The sequence below is a fragment of the Lagopus leucura genome, unplaced genomic scaffold (genome assembly GCF_019238085.1).
Source record: "Lagopus leucura isolate 7727_CA_CO unplaced genomic scaffold, USGS_WTPT01 Super-Scaffold_100038, whole genome shotgun sequence".
NCBI classification, from domain to species: Eukaryota; Metazoa; Chordata; class Aves; order Galliformes; family Phasianidae; genus Lagopus; species Lagopus leucura.
Window position 1 is genome coordinate 3,005,337 of NW_024962287.1, and position 17,157 is coordinate 3,022,493.

The 17,157-nt window shown below is 40.7% G+C and overlaps 1 protein-coding gene across 1 annotated transcript in view; it reads right to left on the bottom strand.

Annotated features, from left to right (window-relative positions):
• Positions 1-221: 221 nt before the first annotated feature.
• Positions 222-17,157, bottom strand: part of PKHD1 (PKHD1 ciliary IPT domain containing fibrocystin/polyductin) — an 87,538-nt gene continuing 70,602 nt past the window's right edge. Inside the window, exons 18-25 of the mRNA XM_042883475.1 lie at positions 11,939-12,052; positions 10,276-10,363; positions 8,310-8,464; positions 7,238-7,390; positions 5,996-6,874; positions 4,730-4,892; positions 2,297-2,448; positions 222-265 (exon numbers count right to left, since the gene is read on the bottom strand). Coding sequence (XP_042739409.1) covers positions 222-265; positions 2,297-2,448; positions 4,730-4,892; positions 5,996-6,874; positions 7,238-7,390; positions 8,310-8,464; positions 10,276-10,363; positions 11,939-12,052 — 1,748 coding nt within the window. The remainder of the gene's footprint in view (positions 266-2,296; positions 2,449-4,729; positions 4,893-5,995; positions 6,875-7,237; positions 7,391-8,309; positions 8,465-10,275; positions 10,364-11,938; positions 12,053-17,157) is intronic.

Below are 17,157 nucleotides of genomic sequence, written 5' to 3' on the forward strand. Positions count from 1 at the left end.
TTGCTAAAGAATAATCAGTCTTTGTTTTATTCAAATGCACTTCTGTTGTTGACACTTCTTTTTCCCCTAGAAGAAATAATAACAAAAACTTGGAGTTGATCCCTCTTTTGTTTTTTGGTTGTTTTTTTTTCTGAATTTTTGGGACTTATCAAGAAAACTAAAACTTCAACTTTATGTGAACTACTCTGTTTCTATGAAGAGCCACAATAGACAGGCCTGCTCTATGACCCAAAAACACTAACAGAGAAAGCTAAAGATGAGACACCTGGTAAGACAAAAGTGGGTACACAATTAAATATACATTACAGAGCTCCCTGCTGCTCATCTGCTGTGGGCAGGATTTGGGAAGTAAGGTGGACCTTATTCAACCTATTGTATACACACACACATATATATAAATGATATATTATATATATTCTGTATCAGTTTTATCTTCAGCTGAAGACATCATATGGATTCAGCAACACTGAGAGGATGCAATTCAAAGGATGTGGAAAGCCAGAGCTGTTGAGACAAATACGTGTGTCTCTGAACTGTGGAAATAGAAAGAACATAATATAGCAACTTGAGAAGACTAGCTTCTCTTTTTACCTTCAGCAAGGCTAGCAGGTAACTGTTGAACGGTAACAGTTTATCTGATCAAGCTGCTGGAGGTAGTCAGAATTCACAGAATCATGGAATTGCTAAGATTGAAAAGACCTTAAAGATCCCCAAGTTCAACCCCAGCCCCCCCACTCCAATGCTCATTGACCACATCCCTCAGTGCCACATCCCCATGGTTCTTCAACATCTCCAAATACGGTGGCTCCATCACCTCCCCAGGCAGCCTGTGCCAGAATATAACCACTCCTTCTGAGAAGAAACTCTTGTTAATATCCAACCTCAGCCTCCCCTGGCACATCTTAAGACCATCACCTCTCATCCTATCTCTGTTATCTGAGAGCAGAAGCTGATCCCCACCCCAGGGAAGGAGAAGGGGAAAGGGAATGGGAAGGGACCATGAATTCACCTCAGCATCAAGCTGTGCCTTTCAAATGTCAGCCTCAAGATAAAAGAAACCTCAGATCAGAATGAGAAATACAGAGGAATTAAACACAAAAGAAAAGAGGGAAAAATATCCCCATTCGTATTTGGGCAGCAAGAAGAAAACATAGCAATTTTGTTATAGCCTTGGAGGCAGGGAGCATTTACCATATGCTGTCGTCTCCATTACACAAAAAGATAAACCCTGTGGAGTTCAGGTTGCACTGTCAGTGCAGTTGAGATGCTGGGGATTCCTGGCATTTGTACGACTGTGTGTCAGGGTATGCTAAAAACTGTGCAAAGCTAAATAAAGTATAGGTACCATATGCAAAAGTGCAAGTGCTTTAATATGCAGATGTTAAGTGGTAATGCTGCTAGGATATTAATGCTTGCTTGTGAATAGTAATCAGGGAGAAAAGGTAAAGAAAAACTGGTGTGTTTGTATCTAGACAACATATTAATCAGCCCCCTAAGCAGCCAGTCAGAGTGGGATCCTTGGAGGAAAAGTCTTTCCTGGGTACACATTAGACATTTTGTTTAAAGATTAAAGTTCTTCTCGTGTTTAATCAGTTTTAGAGTAGGATGGGAAAAGGGATTAATTACAGTCCCTTCCATCAGGCTCCCATACCGCCGGAGTCACAAATGATGCGCCTGCTCAGCAAAATGGCCGCCGTCAGCAGCAGGCGCAGGAAATACTAATTGTAATTAAAGAGCTTATTTGGAATCACAAAGCAGAGTTTTAATCAGGATGAGAACGGAGCCTTGCTGTGTGAACTTTCAGAAAGTGGTTACAGAGCAGAATGGGCCCTTTTAAACAACAGAGAGTCTTAAAACTTCTGGACTGGCTTATCAGCTTGATTGTCTCCTCAGTGGGGCACGGATGGAAATCCTTGCTGTGCCAACTATTGTTATTATTTTGCACTCCCATGGCAGTTACACGGCACGTCTTACCCAACACATTCAGAAGACTTTGCAAAGGGCAGGTAAGTTCTTTCATTTAATTTAAATTAAACTTTACAGAGGATAAACATGACCAGGTGCCACGATTCTGCAAGAAGGCAGAGAAGCACAGATGGGTACAGACCTGTGCAATGAGATCTCCCAAACTCGCCCAATGTCATTCACTATTTCCATCCCAAAAAATGCATCACGCAGTCTGGGACCACAAGCACACAGACCTCAGTTGTGTCAATGAAGCCTGGGACACACACACATTTCACAGGTCAAATGCACACATGACTTTGCAGCTACTCCAGACAGCACAGGCACTTACCAGATTGCAAGTAGAACCTTGTCCATTCAAATTCTGACTTTGGGAAAACAGAAACAGGTGGTTCTAGGTCCAGGAGATTTCCATCCAAATCCTTGACAAGGGCCTTTCTTGAGCCTTCACAGCTCTTTTCAGGGAATGTAGTGTCTTCAGAGCTGGCAGGCAGAAGAGGTGGGTTATTATGAGGCAGAGAGTAAGAACTGATGTCTGCAATTTATTTCTACTGGCAACAAACACTCCTGCACCTATACATACATATATATATATATAATGCTTTGGTATTTATTAGGTGAACTTGTATTCCCTGGAAAAGAAATAAAATGAAAAATAATGTACCTCAGAAAATCGTGGTTTTATTAACATTGTACCATCAGTACGTTCTCAGGAGGAAATTGTAAGTTTAGATTTAAAAAAAAAAAACAAACAACAAAAACCAAAAAAACAGAAGCCACATAAATTTCTTTGTACATCATTAAAGACAAAGGAAGAACGGGTTTTTTGGAGAGGAACTCACCTCACCTGAGTTATATATCTAAGTTAGATTGAATCATTTCCTAGACAAGGGTCTCTAATAAATACCCAGTAAGTTGAATGTATATATTTAGATTATATGCCTAATTTTTAGCACCCTAAAGTTTAGTGAGCTGAACCACATGCTGAGGATCTGAAATGCTTTTAGATGTGTTTTGAGTACTGTTTAACACAGTCCAAAGGAGCTAGACAATTGGCCAAATTGCACCTCTTAGAAAAACTGTAATGATATGCAAGAGGTTGTACCCAGCAAAGTCCGTGGAAATATCTTCAGATTGTCATATGGATATTTTTTAAGCCTTGGAGAACAAAGAGAATTTCTTGAGTTGGAAAAATACACACTTATTTACATTATGAGTGCAGCCAACAGGAACACATAATGATCCATAGAAAGAAAAAACAATCACATGGGCCAGCCCCTCTGATCCACACGACTTGAAAGAAGTGGAGAACAAAGATAGCTCTTCTGATCCTGACAGCTAGTTCAATTCTCCAGCATCTCTCAGAAGGTCCAGCATTTCAGCTGGCTGGGTCTACGGGAGGGACAAGCAGAGTACTCCATGCTTTTGCCATATCCCCTGATGTTTCTATTTCCTCTCTTGCTCTGAGGCAATGCTCACCTTCCCCTTGACAGGAGATATCCATCAAGATATCCCTTCAGGATGCTGAAGCCGAACAATGCAGCCACAGCCTGGATCAAGCTCAGCAGCTTGCAAAGGTAGATCAAATAAATGCATGCAGATAATGCGTGAGGAGCACTGAGAGATGTAATCTCCCTCAGAGGTTTACCATGCCACTAAGAAAACATTCTGTAATCCACATGCATTCATCATGTTAGAAAATCACCAGCTCTTGCAGTGGACTGCGAATTCAGCAGCTCACTAGTAGCATAATATTGTGGGATGGATACAAGAGTGAAACATAATGGGAGCTGACAGGCTGGACAGGTCTCAGAAATCTACACGCAAACTAACGCCCAAAGCACAAAGCAAAAATATAGAATAGAATAAAAATCCTGGCAGAAGGCTGGAGGGGCTCTAAACATAGCAGTGTGGGACACCTCCAATTATTTTTGACTGGCAAGTGGAGTCCGTGCTGGATTATTTTTGCTACTTCAAGGCTTTCCTGACATAGCCTCTATATTGTGTTCACCGGTTGTAATAAATAATTTGGCATGTGGTTTCCATTGGACATGGTATGTTTGAATTGCTGCAACCATCAGTGACTTAAGGTTACAGACAAAGCTCTCTCCCTCTCTGCTCCGTGTTTCTCCACACACAGCCGATATTCTCCCTGGGCAGGAGCAGTTCTGGCAATCATTTGACATCTCACAGCCTGCCTGGTACTGATCAACATTTCTGATGCGATCTCGCAGGCAAAAATCAAGCTCCGCTTCCCCAGCCAAAAGGACAGCCCCTATCTCAGGGTTTTTTGCTGAAGGTCCTGACATTTGCTGAAGCCTGAGGCTGAGAATTCAGAGATGTTCAGGACAGAGCTTTAAGAAACAGGATTTATGAAACTTGTTTTGCTATACAAATGTCAGTAACAGAAGAAATCCAAGAGGACCGGTCTGGAGATGCACCTTGATACAATCTGAACCTCAGATCTTCAAATATTGCCCTAAACTGTTGTTTTGTTGAGGTTTTTTTCTTTGTTTTTTTTTCGGGGGGATTTGAGTTTTTGCCAGACAGGAACAGCAAAGGAGCAGAGACGCACAAAGGATGGGATTGCTCTGCACCTAAAATTCCAGTCTAAATTAACTGCTTAAATTCTTATCAAGATAACACAAAAAAGACAGTTGATACAGAGGTGAGGGTAGCCTTAGAACTGTAGGTGATTTTATTTTTTATTTTTAATTTTTTTTTGCAGAAACAAGAGAAGACGCTTGGAAATGAGGCATATTACCTTGCTGCATGAAAGTAGAACTCATCCTTTTCATTGACACGTAACATCCTCGATCTCTCTGATGTGATCAGAGGCATGATGCCTGAATGGTCAGTATCTGACATGATGCAGACATCCCTGTCTTCGCCGTGGCAGCTCTTTGTAAAACCAGTAAATGTGACGTCTGCCAGGGATTAAAAAAAAAGACCAAGCAAGGAAAAGTAGTCAGAAAATGCAAGAACTATGGAGAAAAGAGCTTTGCTCTATGAATTGTTCTATGTGAAACTGTAGTGAAAATCACTTTTTAAATCAGACTACTTGCATTATCATAGACCTTCAGTTGGCTTTAGAATATCCCATAGCTGCAGTTATATCTGAGGTTAACATAAACCAAGTCATGCTCATGGGAAATGAAACCAAATATTAAGTGAAAAAGAAACATGGAGAAGAATGATTAATTGATTGTATTGGAATCAGAAGCTGCTTAAAGACAAGCTGCCATGGATGGTTTCTCCACTTACCAAATGTTAATATAAAATGATTGGCGTCTGATGACATATGCTTGGCTCTGGAACTGAACTGCTGTGTAGCTACAAAATCCATTTTGTGCCACAGATTTTCTCTGAGACCCTGGGAAGTCTATTTGCCATTCTCTCCCTCCCGTGCTCTTCAGTAAAAAGAGCATAATGCATTGTCTTGCAAAAGTAGGTAGCAGTGAGGAATAAAGACATGAAAAATTGTGAGGTATTTAGATCCCATCGTAGCATCCAGTCAGCCAGGTTTTATTACACATATATTATTCTGGAAGCAAGAAATTTAACTAGAGCCAAAGACAAGTGATAGTTAACTGATATATCCTACTTTTGCACACTTTAAAAATTATAATTCCTCATGACAATAAAAGCCAAGCCATGTTTCTGTGCAGCTATAGTCATGATGTTCTATTGCAAGTTCTAGACAAGATGCGCCACTCCTCAAACTTGACACCTCTATTTAGTTAGAGATGACTTCAGATCACATACATGCATCAGGTGGAAACAAATAGTGTAGAAGGAAAAGTGTGTTTGAAGTAAAATACATAAATTAGCATAATTGCCTACAGCTGATACAGGAAGTGAAAATTACCAAGTGATGTGTTTTTAACTGTATCAACCTGAAGACACATTCAGAAGGGTTTCCCTACCATGACCATTTGTAGGTGTGGAAGGCCAAAGTTTCAGCCCTGGAAAACCATAATTAGTCAAGACAGGGACAGGATATTCTCGCCAATAGAAGTGGAAGACCAACCTTTCAGCTTCATGAGTCCTAGCACTTTTGGACAGCGGACAATTCTGTGCCATGGGCTATCTGGCCTCTGGCTGGTCACAGTGGTAAATTTAGGCCATAAAATCCCAGCACGGCCTCTTTGAAGGTAGTATGGTGGTCGATGCCTGGAAGTTAGGTCAGCTGCTTGAGGTTTGATCCTGTCTCTGATGCAGTCAAAAGTTGAGCTTGTTGCAACAATGGTAGAGTTTCTAAGTTCAAGGAGTCTTTTCCCCGTGTAGCACTGCTTGGCATACAGACAGTGTATTACTGGCATGAGACCCACAGTGTTGTCCACCAGCACCACACTGTCTATGATGACGCTGCTTCCAAGGTGGAACATCAAACCATAGTCATAATTCTTGTAAGACAGAAAGCCTGTTATTCTAGTGCAGGTCTGAAATCCATCTCCCCTGTACAGATGAATACCGTGGAGATTTGAATGGGCCACATTTTCACTGCAATAATCAACATCCAGCAAACACTCTTGGCCTCTAATATGAAATCCAATCCTCTCAGATCCTGCCACAACATTGCCATAGAGGGAGACACCAATGACAAGATTCACCTTGATGCCAGCAACCCAGTTTAATAAACCCTCTGGCTGCCTGCTTAGAATAACGAGGTTCCTGATGAGAGAATGGTTTTTCCCTTCCAAATCAATGCCAGGTCCGACCGTGTTGAACACTATATTATCATGCAAGCAGATCCCATTGCTCATGACTGCTTTAATGCCAACTCCACAGCTACCATGAATGGTGGATGACACCACTGAGGACCGTTGAGTTACATTCCTGAATTCAATAGCAGAAAGTTGAGGAGGCCCAACGTTCAAAAATTCAATATTTAAGAGTTGAAGGACACCTGTAATGAGATAACTACAATGAAACAGAAGCTTCCAGAACTACCTGAGGCCTGGTTGACATCCATTCAAACATCACTCAGGCATATAACAGTAGGCAACCTTTGCCGTTGTATTGCCAATAAAGGGTATTTGTTCAAAAACATTTGAACACTTACAGTAAAAAACAACCAACAACAGAACCAGAACAATCTAAATATATTCCAAGATTATTATGAAATATGTGTGCTCATGTTTCATACATATCTCACAGTCACAGTTTGCTTAGAATTGCAAAGCATATGCAAATGGATATATCCTGTGCTATGCAGTTCTTTCTTGGGCAGAACTGGCCTGGTCAGTGAGAGTAGGTGAATCTCTACTACCTTCAAACTCTCTCCCACTGGAATCCGTAAAATGTCCCACCAGTATCTTCCCAGTGCAAGGCACATCAGACTTGATCTGTATATTCCGTGTTAGGAGTCCAACTTCTGCAGACAAAGGGATGCTTCTACCATCTTCTATGTCATGGGGATGCCCTGGGGAGTTTCAGGAGACAAAATGTGCTAAGTGTCTATCATACCTATATACCAGTGCTTCAGGGGACATCCAGCCTAGCAGATTGTGCACAGCATCTCTGTAGAATCTGCACTGACATTCAGGTGGGTTTTTCCTCCAGCACAATCTACACACATCAACACTAAAACTGAAAGGCCACCTGCCCATCAAATATTCACCATGCATATATATTTTACCAACATACTTTGCTTTTAGAAAAAGGTGCTAAATCTTTTCCCTGCGGTACAGAGATGCCAAAATCAATGAACAGATTCACACTGATTTGCTTAAGCTCTACACGCAAGAGATGTTCTTCAGTACAGAAATACTGCGTGAATTGCTATTAGAATTAGACCAACGACAGCATTAAATAGCAATTACCTACAGAGATCTGGTTGCAGGCATCTCCTAAAAAAAAAAGTGTTGTTTGATGAGAATTCTGAGAGAGCCAATGTAGGTATCTAGCCTGGAATTCATCTCTGGTGACTCTTGGAATCTCCAGACTTGACTCAGTTATCCAGCCTGGTTTTATGTAGTGGAGAGAAACAGGCAATTCTCAAGTGCAATTCATTATCTACTTTATACATCTGCTTTAAGTGAGCAGTATGTATTTATCTGCTTTGAGGCACTGCTCATGTATATATCTACTTTTGTTTAGGCGAATCCCAGTAATTATGTAGCTCTTAATATTTCCATCAGTTTCCTTTTTGACTCTTTGCAGATATGCTTTCTAGAATGAGCTATTCAGTACAGTTTGGACCATCAATTTTACACTATCAAATCAGCTGAAAAAGGCAGAGAAAGATACGTCAGTAAAGTAGAATTGATCTTGCTGAGACCTGAAACAGAAGGTCTATGCTTCAGAAGGAAACTTTGAAATAGAAAAGATATGTTTCCTACCAACATGCCTGTGGATAAGGCGTTCATGGAGTGTTATAATATGACCACTGACTTCTTTAAGTGTAACTAGTTCAGCTTGGTGGGCTTCATAGGAGGAAGAGCTGATCACAAGATCTCCCTCAGGCCTCCAGTCCACTTCATCCTCCACCAAAATCCTGTAATGCCAAGATACGAAACCAATATCACTGCGAGTTAATGCTCAAAGATTTCCTAAAAAAATTGGCAAGAATCTGCAGGGTATGCACTAAAAAAAATCTTTCTGCATCCGAAAACTGATGTCTTGAAATAGTGGGATTAATCCTGAACTGCCTGATTCCTGCCACTGATAACCAAGGTATCCAGTTTCAACGTACAGTTGTAGGGTGCAACTATGCTTCTTATCAAGGATGTGTCAGATCGTCGTTGCTTAAGACTTAATCAGTACAGTCAGTAACAAGTGAAAGGCAATCCAGCTCTCTGCACCCTCTGTGTTGGACACATAGAGAAGCATTTCACCGCTAAGCAAGAATACCTACTGCTATTTGAGATGTCCCAAGATATCTAACAAACAGGATTAGTCATGATAATGTATTTTTTGAAAGCATAAATCCTTCTCTGACTCACGTGTCAACTCATACTGGAAAATATATGCAACATCTTCACTCACTCAAGAAAAAGCCACTTCCATCAGCTTTCCTAGCACTGACTTGCCCACTTCCTGTACCTAACCACATTGACTTTTACCCGGTTATTAGTAGGTTCTGAAAAAAAAAAAAAATTGGCCAAGATTTTTCTAGATCAATTCCTCCCCTCCCCTCCCCTCCCCTCCCCTTATATTAGATATTCAAGTCTGTGAGAGCTAGCAACAAACATTCTGTTTTTGAGGATTGTGTGCCTCTGCTGTCAATCACCACAATGAGTCTACAAATAATTCCTTTCTAAATGCTGATATTTCACCATTACCTAGATGGGATCTCTTCCAATGAGTTTTTATTAGGCCTAACTGTTAGGTATTTTCTTTTTCCTACATGGTTGAAGTTAAGCATTTGGAAGACTTACTGAAAAACTTGGTGAAAATTTCATGTAAGAAAGTCAGGAATAAGAACTCCAGAGAGACAGGTGCTTGGCCATGCTACATAGCTAACAGTGAGTGTTCAAGGCACTTACAGGGGAGATCCTTACACAAACACATTCCCTGGCTTGGGTGAAAAGCTTGAACTTCAGGCAGCAGACATATTCATCTAACAGGCAGCTGTGGTAGCTCCACTTAATCTGCCTTAAGATGTGGTTTCGACAAAGCCTCCCTACTGAAATAGGCCCATGTAGTTATGTCTGCTGCACCAGCTATAATAAGTTATGGAGGTGCAGCAATGGGAGAGAGAAGGTAGAAATCAAAACTATATCAGAAAACTGAAAAATACATATCCTGAAAGGGTCACATCTCAAATACCTTACTCCTTGGGTTGTACAAGCAACCTCATATTCTCCGGTCTAATTCACTGCCTATACAAAAAAGATTTCTCAGATAGGAGAAATTATGATTCACATAAATGATGCTTACTTGCAGACAATACTTACTGAAGTACTGATTTCTGAGTTTTGTTTAATTCAGAGGTGAAATACATATGTAAGTCTCAAGTCAAAATGAACATCCTAATCACCAAGATATCAGCCATTGAGGATTTCATCCAAAAAGAAAGGAAAAACAGAGGGAGAGAAGGAGGAAGGGAAAGATAGAGAGAAGGATAGAATTAAAGAGAAAAGAAAGAAAGGAAGGACAGAGGGAAGAAAAAATCTTAGCTTTGTTCCTCTTTAGAACTGAATCTAAAAATTGTATAATTTTCTTGCAAGGAGCCACACGTAACTGTTCTTCTACCTAGACATAGTTTAAACAGTGTCTATCACAAAGGAAAAGAGAAATATTAGTATAAGCCACAGAAACGGGAATTTTCATTTCGTTTGGAGCCATATTTGGGCAAAAGATCACCTTTCATTGCCAGGAGCAACACTAGCTCCAAGATGTGTCCAAGACTTCCCAGGATAAGAGCTATAAATTTGCACCTTCCCATAAACCCCTGGAAAAAAATAGAAAGCAAAAGTTAGGGAAATATTGAGTAAATAAATATACTGAAATCTTTCTCTATATTACAGCATTTTCCTATGTTTTACAAGAAGTGTATGAACAGCACATAACTTGAAATAGAGAGTAAAGCAGAAATAAATAACTTTTAAAACGACTGTTGCACATAAAGCCAAGAAAGGGTTTGCTGGCCTCCGTTTTAGTGGTTGGGTTAATGTCCCACTTGGACAACTTTTTCATGACATACTATGTCACAGAATCATAGAATCATTAAGGTTGGAAGAGACCAGACTGTCAACCCGTGACCACCATGCTCACTAAGTCACTACAGCCCATGTTACGACAGTCCTAAAGAAGACAGTGGCAAGTATTGGGAATGCAACTCAGGTTATCCCACAAAGAAATACCTCCTATGACCTTCCATTTGTAGTGGTTTAAGATGATAGGATGGACAGTTACAAAGTCTTATTTGATTTATGATAACATGTAAAACGGCAGCAATATATGTCTGCTTTTCTCACCCCTAAGATGATGCCCTAAAAAATGATAGAAAGTCATGTTGTTAGCCACAGCTAAACTTCACCTCCTAAGGTTTTTAGAATCACAGAATCACAGAATCACAGAATCACCCGGGTTGGAAGGGACCCCAAGGATCATGTAGTTCCAACCCCCCAAGAGTTTAAAAAACCCTTCAGAATTAATTTCCTATGTAAATTAAGTTTCTATCTTGCCTTCTGAACATTCCGCTTACTCATCTGCTAGGTTTTTAGTTTCCTGATCAGTGTGAAACAGTTTCTTAGTGTCTTACATGCAGACTGTGGGGTTTGATGGATTATTCACTTTTCTCCAAATTGCTGTAGTAGTCTACAAATCTAGATCCTAGAAATTGCTGTTGATCATGGAACTGAATTTCTACAAAAGTCCACCAATGAATTAAGTCTTTCAATCATAGAATCATAGAACAGCCTGGGCTGAAGGTCTAGATGATTCTTTGAGGTCAAGATCAAAGATCATCTAGTTTCAACCCCCTGCTGTGTGCAGGTCGCCAACCAGCAGACCAGGCTGCCCAGAGCCACATCCAGCCTGGCCTTGAATGCCTGCAGGGATGGGGCATCCACAGCCTCCTTGGGCAACCTGTTCCAGTGCCTCACCACCCTCTGGGGGAAAATCTTCCTCCTCATATCCAACCTAAACCTCCCCTGTCTCAGTTTAAAACCATTCCCCCTTGTCCTATCACCATCCACCCCGGTAAAACCAACCATTTAAACAAATGTTTTATATTTATAAATGGAACTGGATGCACTGTGACATGCTAATGTTTATCATGATTGTGCCCTCTAATTTCTCATGTTAAGACCTCCAAACTGGACATCTTTTTGCTTACTGTCCTAACAAAAACTCCACAGAAACTTTAGGAACTGACCTGGTAAATGTTTTACCTCAAAAGTATGGATGTACATTTGTAAAATGTTTTTTTCTTCTGTGTGGCACAGTAATAGTCTCAACAAAAGCAGACTTGGCAATTGCCTAAGACTGGTATGCTATAAGGAGTTATGCTCATGTCTCATACCAATACTCCCTGGGTGGACATTTATTTCCTCCAGATGATCACAGTAAATCCCTTCAGATGCCCGAAGAAGGATCAGTAGCTTTGAATCCCTTTCTAGAGGATGTTGAAAAGAACCTGAAATAAAGAGAAAACAGCAACAACCACCACAGAGGTATCAATGGTTTTGTGATGCTGAAATGGTGCTCTCCCTTGTCTCATGGAAATGGTTCCCATGCACCTTGCTCCCTGCCAGAGGTCTCTCTAGGAGCTAAGCTGAACATAAAGAATGCCAGTCGTGTCTGTGGAAACATTTTGTCCACATCCCATAACTTAGGATCATGCACGCCCAAGGCTCTCCTTGGAGTCAGCAGAGAGAAAGAAAAGTTCCTTCATCGGGTGACTCACACACATCCTATATGGCCTGAATTGCCCCTTGGAAGTGGCAGCCTCTCCATTGACTTTGTAGGCAGCCTGGAGAGACTGCTCCAAACTCAGATATTTCAGTTAAGTGCTTAAATTAAAAGGGGATGGAGAGCTGAATCTAAATTTAGAGTCCCAGGCGGGTTTGCCCAAGGTCAAGCAATGAGTGTGTGAAGACAGGAGGTTCTCATTCATCTCTGATCACTGAACATTTCTTTCCCCCACTCATCTTTTCCTTTCTGCTCATTTAAAATTTCACCAATTCCGAGATAACTGTTCCCATTCTGCAGCCAGGATGGCTAAGAACAGCCTTTCAAACCAACAGAAAGATTTTATTAGTGGAGGGAAAAAGAAAATACCCAACAAGTTTTGGTGCGTGTGATGTTGCTCTTATCTTGTGATAAGTCTGTACAGTAAACTGTATTCCAACTGTGACTTCATTTATTTCACCAAGGGTAGTTTACAGTTTCAGAAGAAAATGGCCCAACATTAAACAGATACTAGGGAGGAAAAAGTAGGACAGTTTTTGCCCTGGAGAAATGTATGCGGAGTCCAGTAAAAGAGTTCAGCATTCCTTTAAAATTAGAGATTAAATCAATTATGCAACAGAAAACTGCAGCAGATGTAGAACTAAAAAATATATACATATCCATACAAAATTAGCTGGCCTGTCATCTTCTTTTAATATTTAAAAATTACTAGTTTGGAAAAGATAGCTGATTTTGTATCCTAAAGAAACATTCCTTTTAAAGAGTGCTTTTAAATTAATTGAAATCAATAAATAAATTCTTTGCTCCCCAGCACTGTCTGACTGATATCTATGGGCATATAAATTCACTGTGCAGTTTTATAAGGATAAAAGACCAAAAGCTCAAGACCCGCACGCTCTCCATCCAGCACATCTCATCCCAATCTCATCCCTTGTTTCTGCTCTGGGAACAGGGATGGAATTCAAGCATACAGTGTCCATCATCCATCCAACACATCTTGACTTTCTTGTTTAAACTCCCGTACCTCCCATAGACAAACTCTAGTTTCAGAGGGGAAAGCATGCGACAAGGACTTTTACCACTGATGCACTAGGTTAAACAAACATCCAGCTAGAGCTGCAGAAGAGTTACGCAGACGTTTGTGTCTATTTTCGTACCCAGGGTGACTGTTTTCCTGGCTTCACCCTCCCAGCAAGATGTGATTTGAAATACTCACCCTGAACATACCTTCCTCGGTCCTCAGGTCAACCCTGCCCCCAGTGATGAAGTTACCAGCTACGATGATGACCCAAGAAAGACTCAAGGAAAATATTTAGGCAACTTAATGCTGCTGTTATGAAAGTATTCACAGTTACCTTTTCCTAATCATAATGACAACCCTTTCAACTGGGGTGTTTTTATCATTATGAATTATTATTTGTGTTATCACCAGTGTTATTATTTTACTGCTGGTTACGAAGAGCTTAATATTTTTTTCTAATTAAGTAAATTAAAAATAGCTTTGTAATATATTCAACTCTCAGCTCGACTTTAAAACAATTTTTAAGTGGACTTCCAGGCTTGACAGTCACAGAGAAATGTTTGGAAATGTGAAAACTTTAAAGGCTTGAATTGGAAGTTATGACTCTTTAAAAAGAAATATATCTACATTTAGCTAAAATTTGTGATTTTTTATTTTTTTTTAATCCCAAAAAAGTATGGCAATATTTTAGGGAATGCTGCCCTTGTTAAAATCTCTCTTTCTCTCAAATCAGAGTGAGAAACAAAGCAGCTACAATAAAAATTCATGGTTACTCATCACCGTATTAAATCCTTTAAAAAGAAACCCAAAAAGAGAAGATGATGTTCATAAGAATGGTTAGTTGCCTGGAAACTGTTAACAGTACACTACATAAAAGAATGCAGGAGGTGTCTGCGACTAGAAAAAAATTGACTTGTTTTCTAAATATTTAGAACAAAAATAACCCCAGCATTGCTTATTTCTATTAATAGTTTTAAGTCAACGAGTGCAACATGAATGCAAGGAATACCAAAGAGTTGGCCTGGGAACTCACTGAACTACTAAGGTGGACTCTTCAGTAAGTTCGGATCACTGACAATATCTCAGAGCTCTTGAAGAAAGCTACGACTGTGCCAATATTTCAAAGAAAGATAAGAGTAAGAGCACCAGGTAATTACAGCCCTGTCAACTTGACACTGATTGTAGGGGGAAAAAATAAAAATAAAAATGGAATGTCCAACCCTGAACACAATTAATAAATCGTTAAGGGGGGATGATATAATTAATGCCAATCGACATGGCTTAATAGAAAATAGGTCCTGTGAAACTGCCTTGTTATCACCTTCTCATGAGACTACAGTTGATAAAGATATGATACAATTGGCTTCCCCAAAGCATTTGAGTTGGTAGCACAAAACTTTCTGATTAACAAACTACATCGGTATGACTAGAATATGGCACACATTGGTTTCCAGGCTGACTGACTGAAATAGGACTTTCAGCTCAAGCAGGTCAAGAGATCCTGCAACCACTGTGGCATATGACAATTTGTCAGTGCCCCAAAGGGGTATCAAGGGACTGGAAGTACACAGGTAAGTGGTAAGCCAACACAGCGATAGTTTGGAAGAGAAGAATATAGGGAAGAAAGTGAAGAACGTTCAAAATGTGATAAAACATGTCTTGAAGAGCTCCCTCAGCTTACTCAAAGGAAAATCCAAAATAGTTAATGCACAAAAGTCACCGGGCAGGATAACTTTAATGATCATGTGAAATAACGGTCCTAGGAAATCACAGCTTTTGTAATAAGTCATTTTGGTAAAAAAAAAAAAAAAGAGTTGCTGTAGACACGGGAATCGTCATCTCTGCAACACACATGTGAAGGATCTGGGTTTAAGTGCTGTCTTTGAACTCTGGATGTGAGAACTTCAAGTTACTTGCACCACTTTATTGTGGTGAGTAAGCCTTACAGAAAGTCACAAAGCTCTCAAATTACCCATCCTGCACATCAGACGCAGAGAAATGGATCCCATTCCGTGCTCCTTATAGGCTTGCCAATTTGACGACAGCCTGGTTGATCATAAGGTGAGATGATAAAGCATAGCTGGCAGAGAGGTGAGAAAAGGGTAATTGCGACCAGAAGCCAACAGAACTGGTTGGTGAGAAATGCAGAAAAGTTCAGAAGGGAACAGTGCCAGCATGTGTTGAATCATAGAATCATAGAATGGTTGGGTTGGAAAGGACCTCAAGGATCATGAATCTTAAACCCCCACCACATGCAGGGCCACCCACCTGCACATTTAATACCAGCCCAGGCTGCCCAGGGCCCCATCCAACCTGGCCTTGAACACCTCCAGGGATGGATGGGGCATCCACAGCCTCTCTGGGCAGCTGTTCCAGCACCTCACCACTCTCTCTGTAAAGAACTTCCCCCTGACATCCAACCTCAGTCTTCCCTCCTTGAGCTTAAAGCCATTTCCCCTTGACCTGCTGTTATCTACCCTCTCAAAGAGCTGATTCCCTTCCTGTCTGTAGGCTCCCTTTAGGTACTAGAAGGCTGCAATGAGGTGACGCCACAGCCTTCTTTTCTCCATGCTGAACAAGCCCAGCTTCCTCACCCTGTCAAAGTAGGCAAGACCTTCTCAAACACACATCTTCTTGCAGCTAGGATGCAAAGTTTGCTAATTTGCCCAGACCAGCCTGGTCAAAGCTCCCAAGCAATATTTTTTCCCCTTCTTCGGTGCAGATGGGAGTAATCATGTTGATGCCAGAGAGCTGGGCTGCCTGCACAGGCACAACACAGTGACAGTGTGCCTTCCCAGTCTCCCTGGTGCTTGATGTCACATCACACAGCCTCACTGTAGGTGTGTGCAGTTCCGCAGAGGGTCTAAATTGATGCTCTTTCAGGAAAAATTGGCACAATACATAAAAAATACCATGTATGTCATAGGAAAATAGAAGAAAAAAAAAAAAGAGAGAACAGAGAGAAGGGTATATTTTTTCAACCCAGATTTTCACTTGCTCTGGATTTGGTTTTCTGTTGCATTTCAAAAGAATTTTCCATTGTTTTTGTGTTTTACTCCGATTCCAGATGTTCTTGACAATTTTTAATGCTTTTTTTCTCTATTTTTCCACAGCAAATCCCATTCAATTCCTTCTCAGAATAGCGGGTGTTTCCTGTCTTCTAACCTTTCTTTTATTTACAACATAACACTCTGCAACAGCTGTTGCATATAAGAGCAAGGAATTCTCTGAGATAAGGCTCCCTCCCTTCTATTAGTAGACTTTGCTAAGCATCTTGCTGTGACCTCCTCCAATAGAAGCTCTGTGTTTCCCAAATCTGAAACTTCTTGGACTCTGCCTGACCAGCTACTTTGATAACAGTGGTGTATTGTCACCAGAAGACCTGCAGAATGTTTATCTGTGGTCAGTGCACAGCGTTGGTTATCCTTCACAAGGCATTTCTTCACATGTCCAGGATATACTCTGCAGTGAAGCTGTACGAAGGAGGCATCATGTTGTTGCCTCTTATAGCTGCTGCTGCCAAACAAGCAGAAGAGATAAGAGGCAGACAGAGAGAGCTGCAGCCAGCAGCCAGAAATGAGAGATGAATAAGCGAGATGAAAGATGAGATTCAGCTGCCAAAATATGGATACCTAGAGTCATTTGAGAGCTCTAGACGACTTCAAATCCAGCGTGTGAGGATGACAGATAGGAGACATGGATCAACAAGAGAACAGAGCCAGATGGGATTCCTGAGTGTGCCCTAAGTGATTCAAAGTCCCTATTTTTAGGCATCTGAACTATTTTCCCAGGGAGATTCATATGCTTCA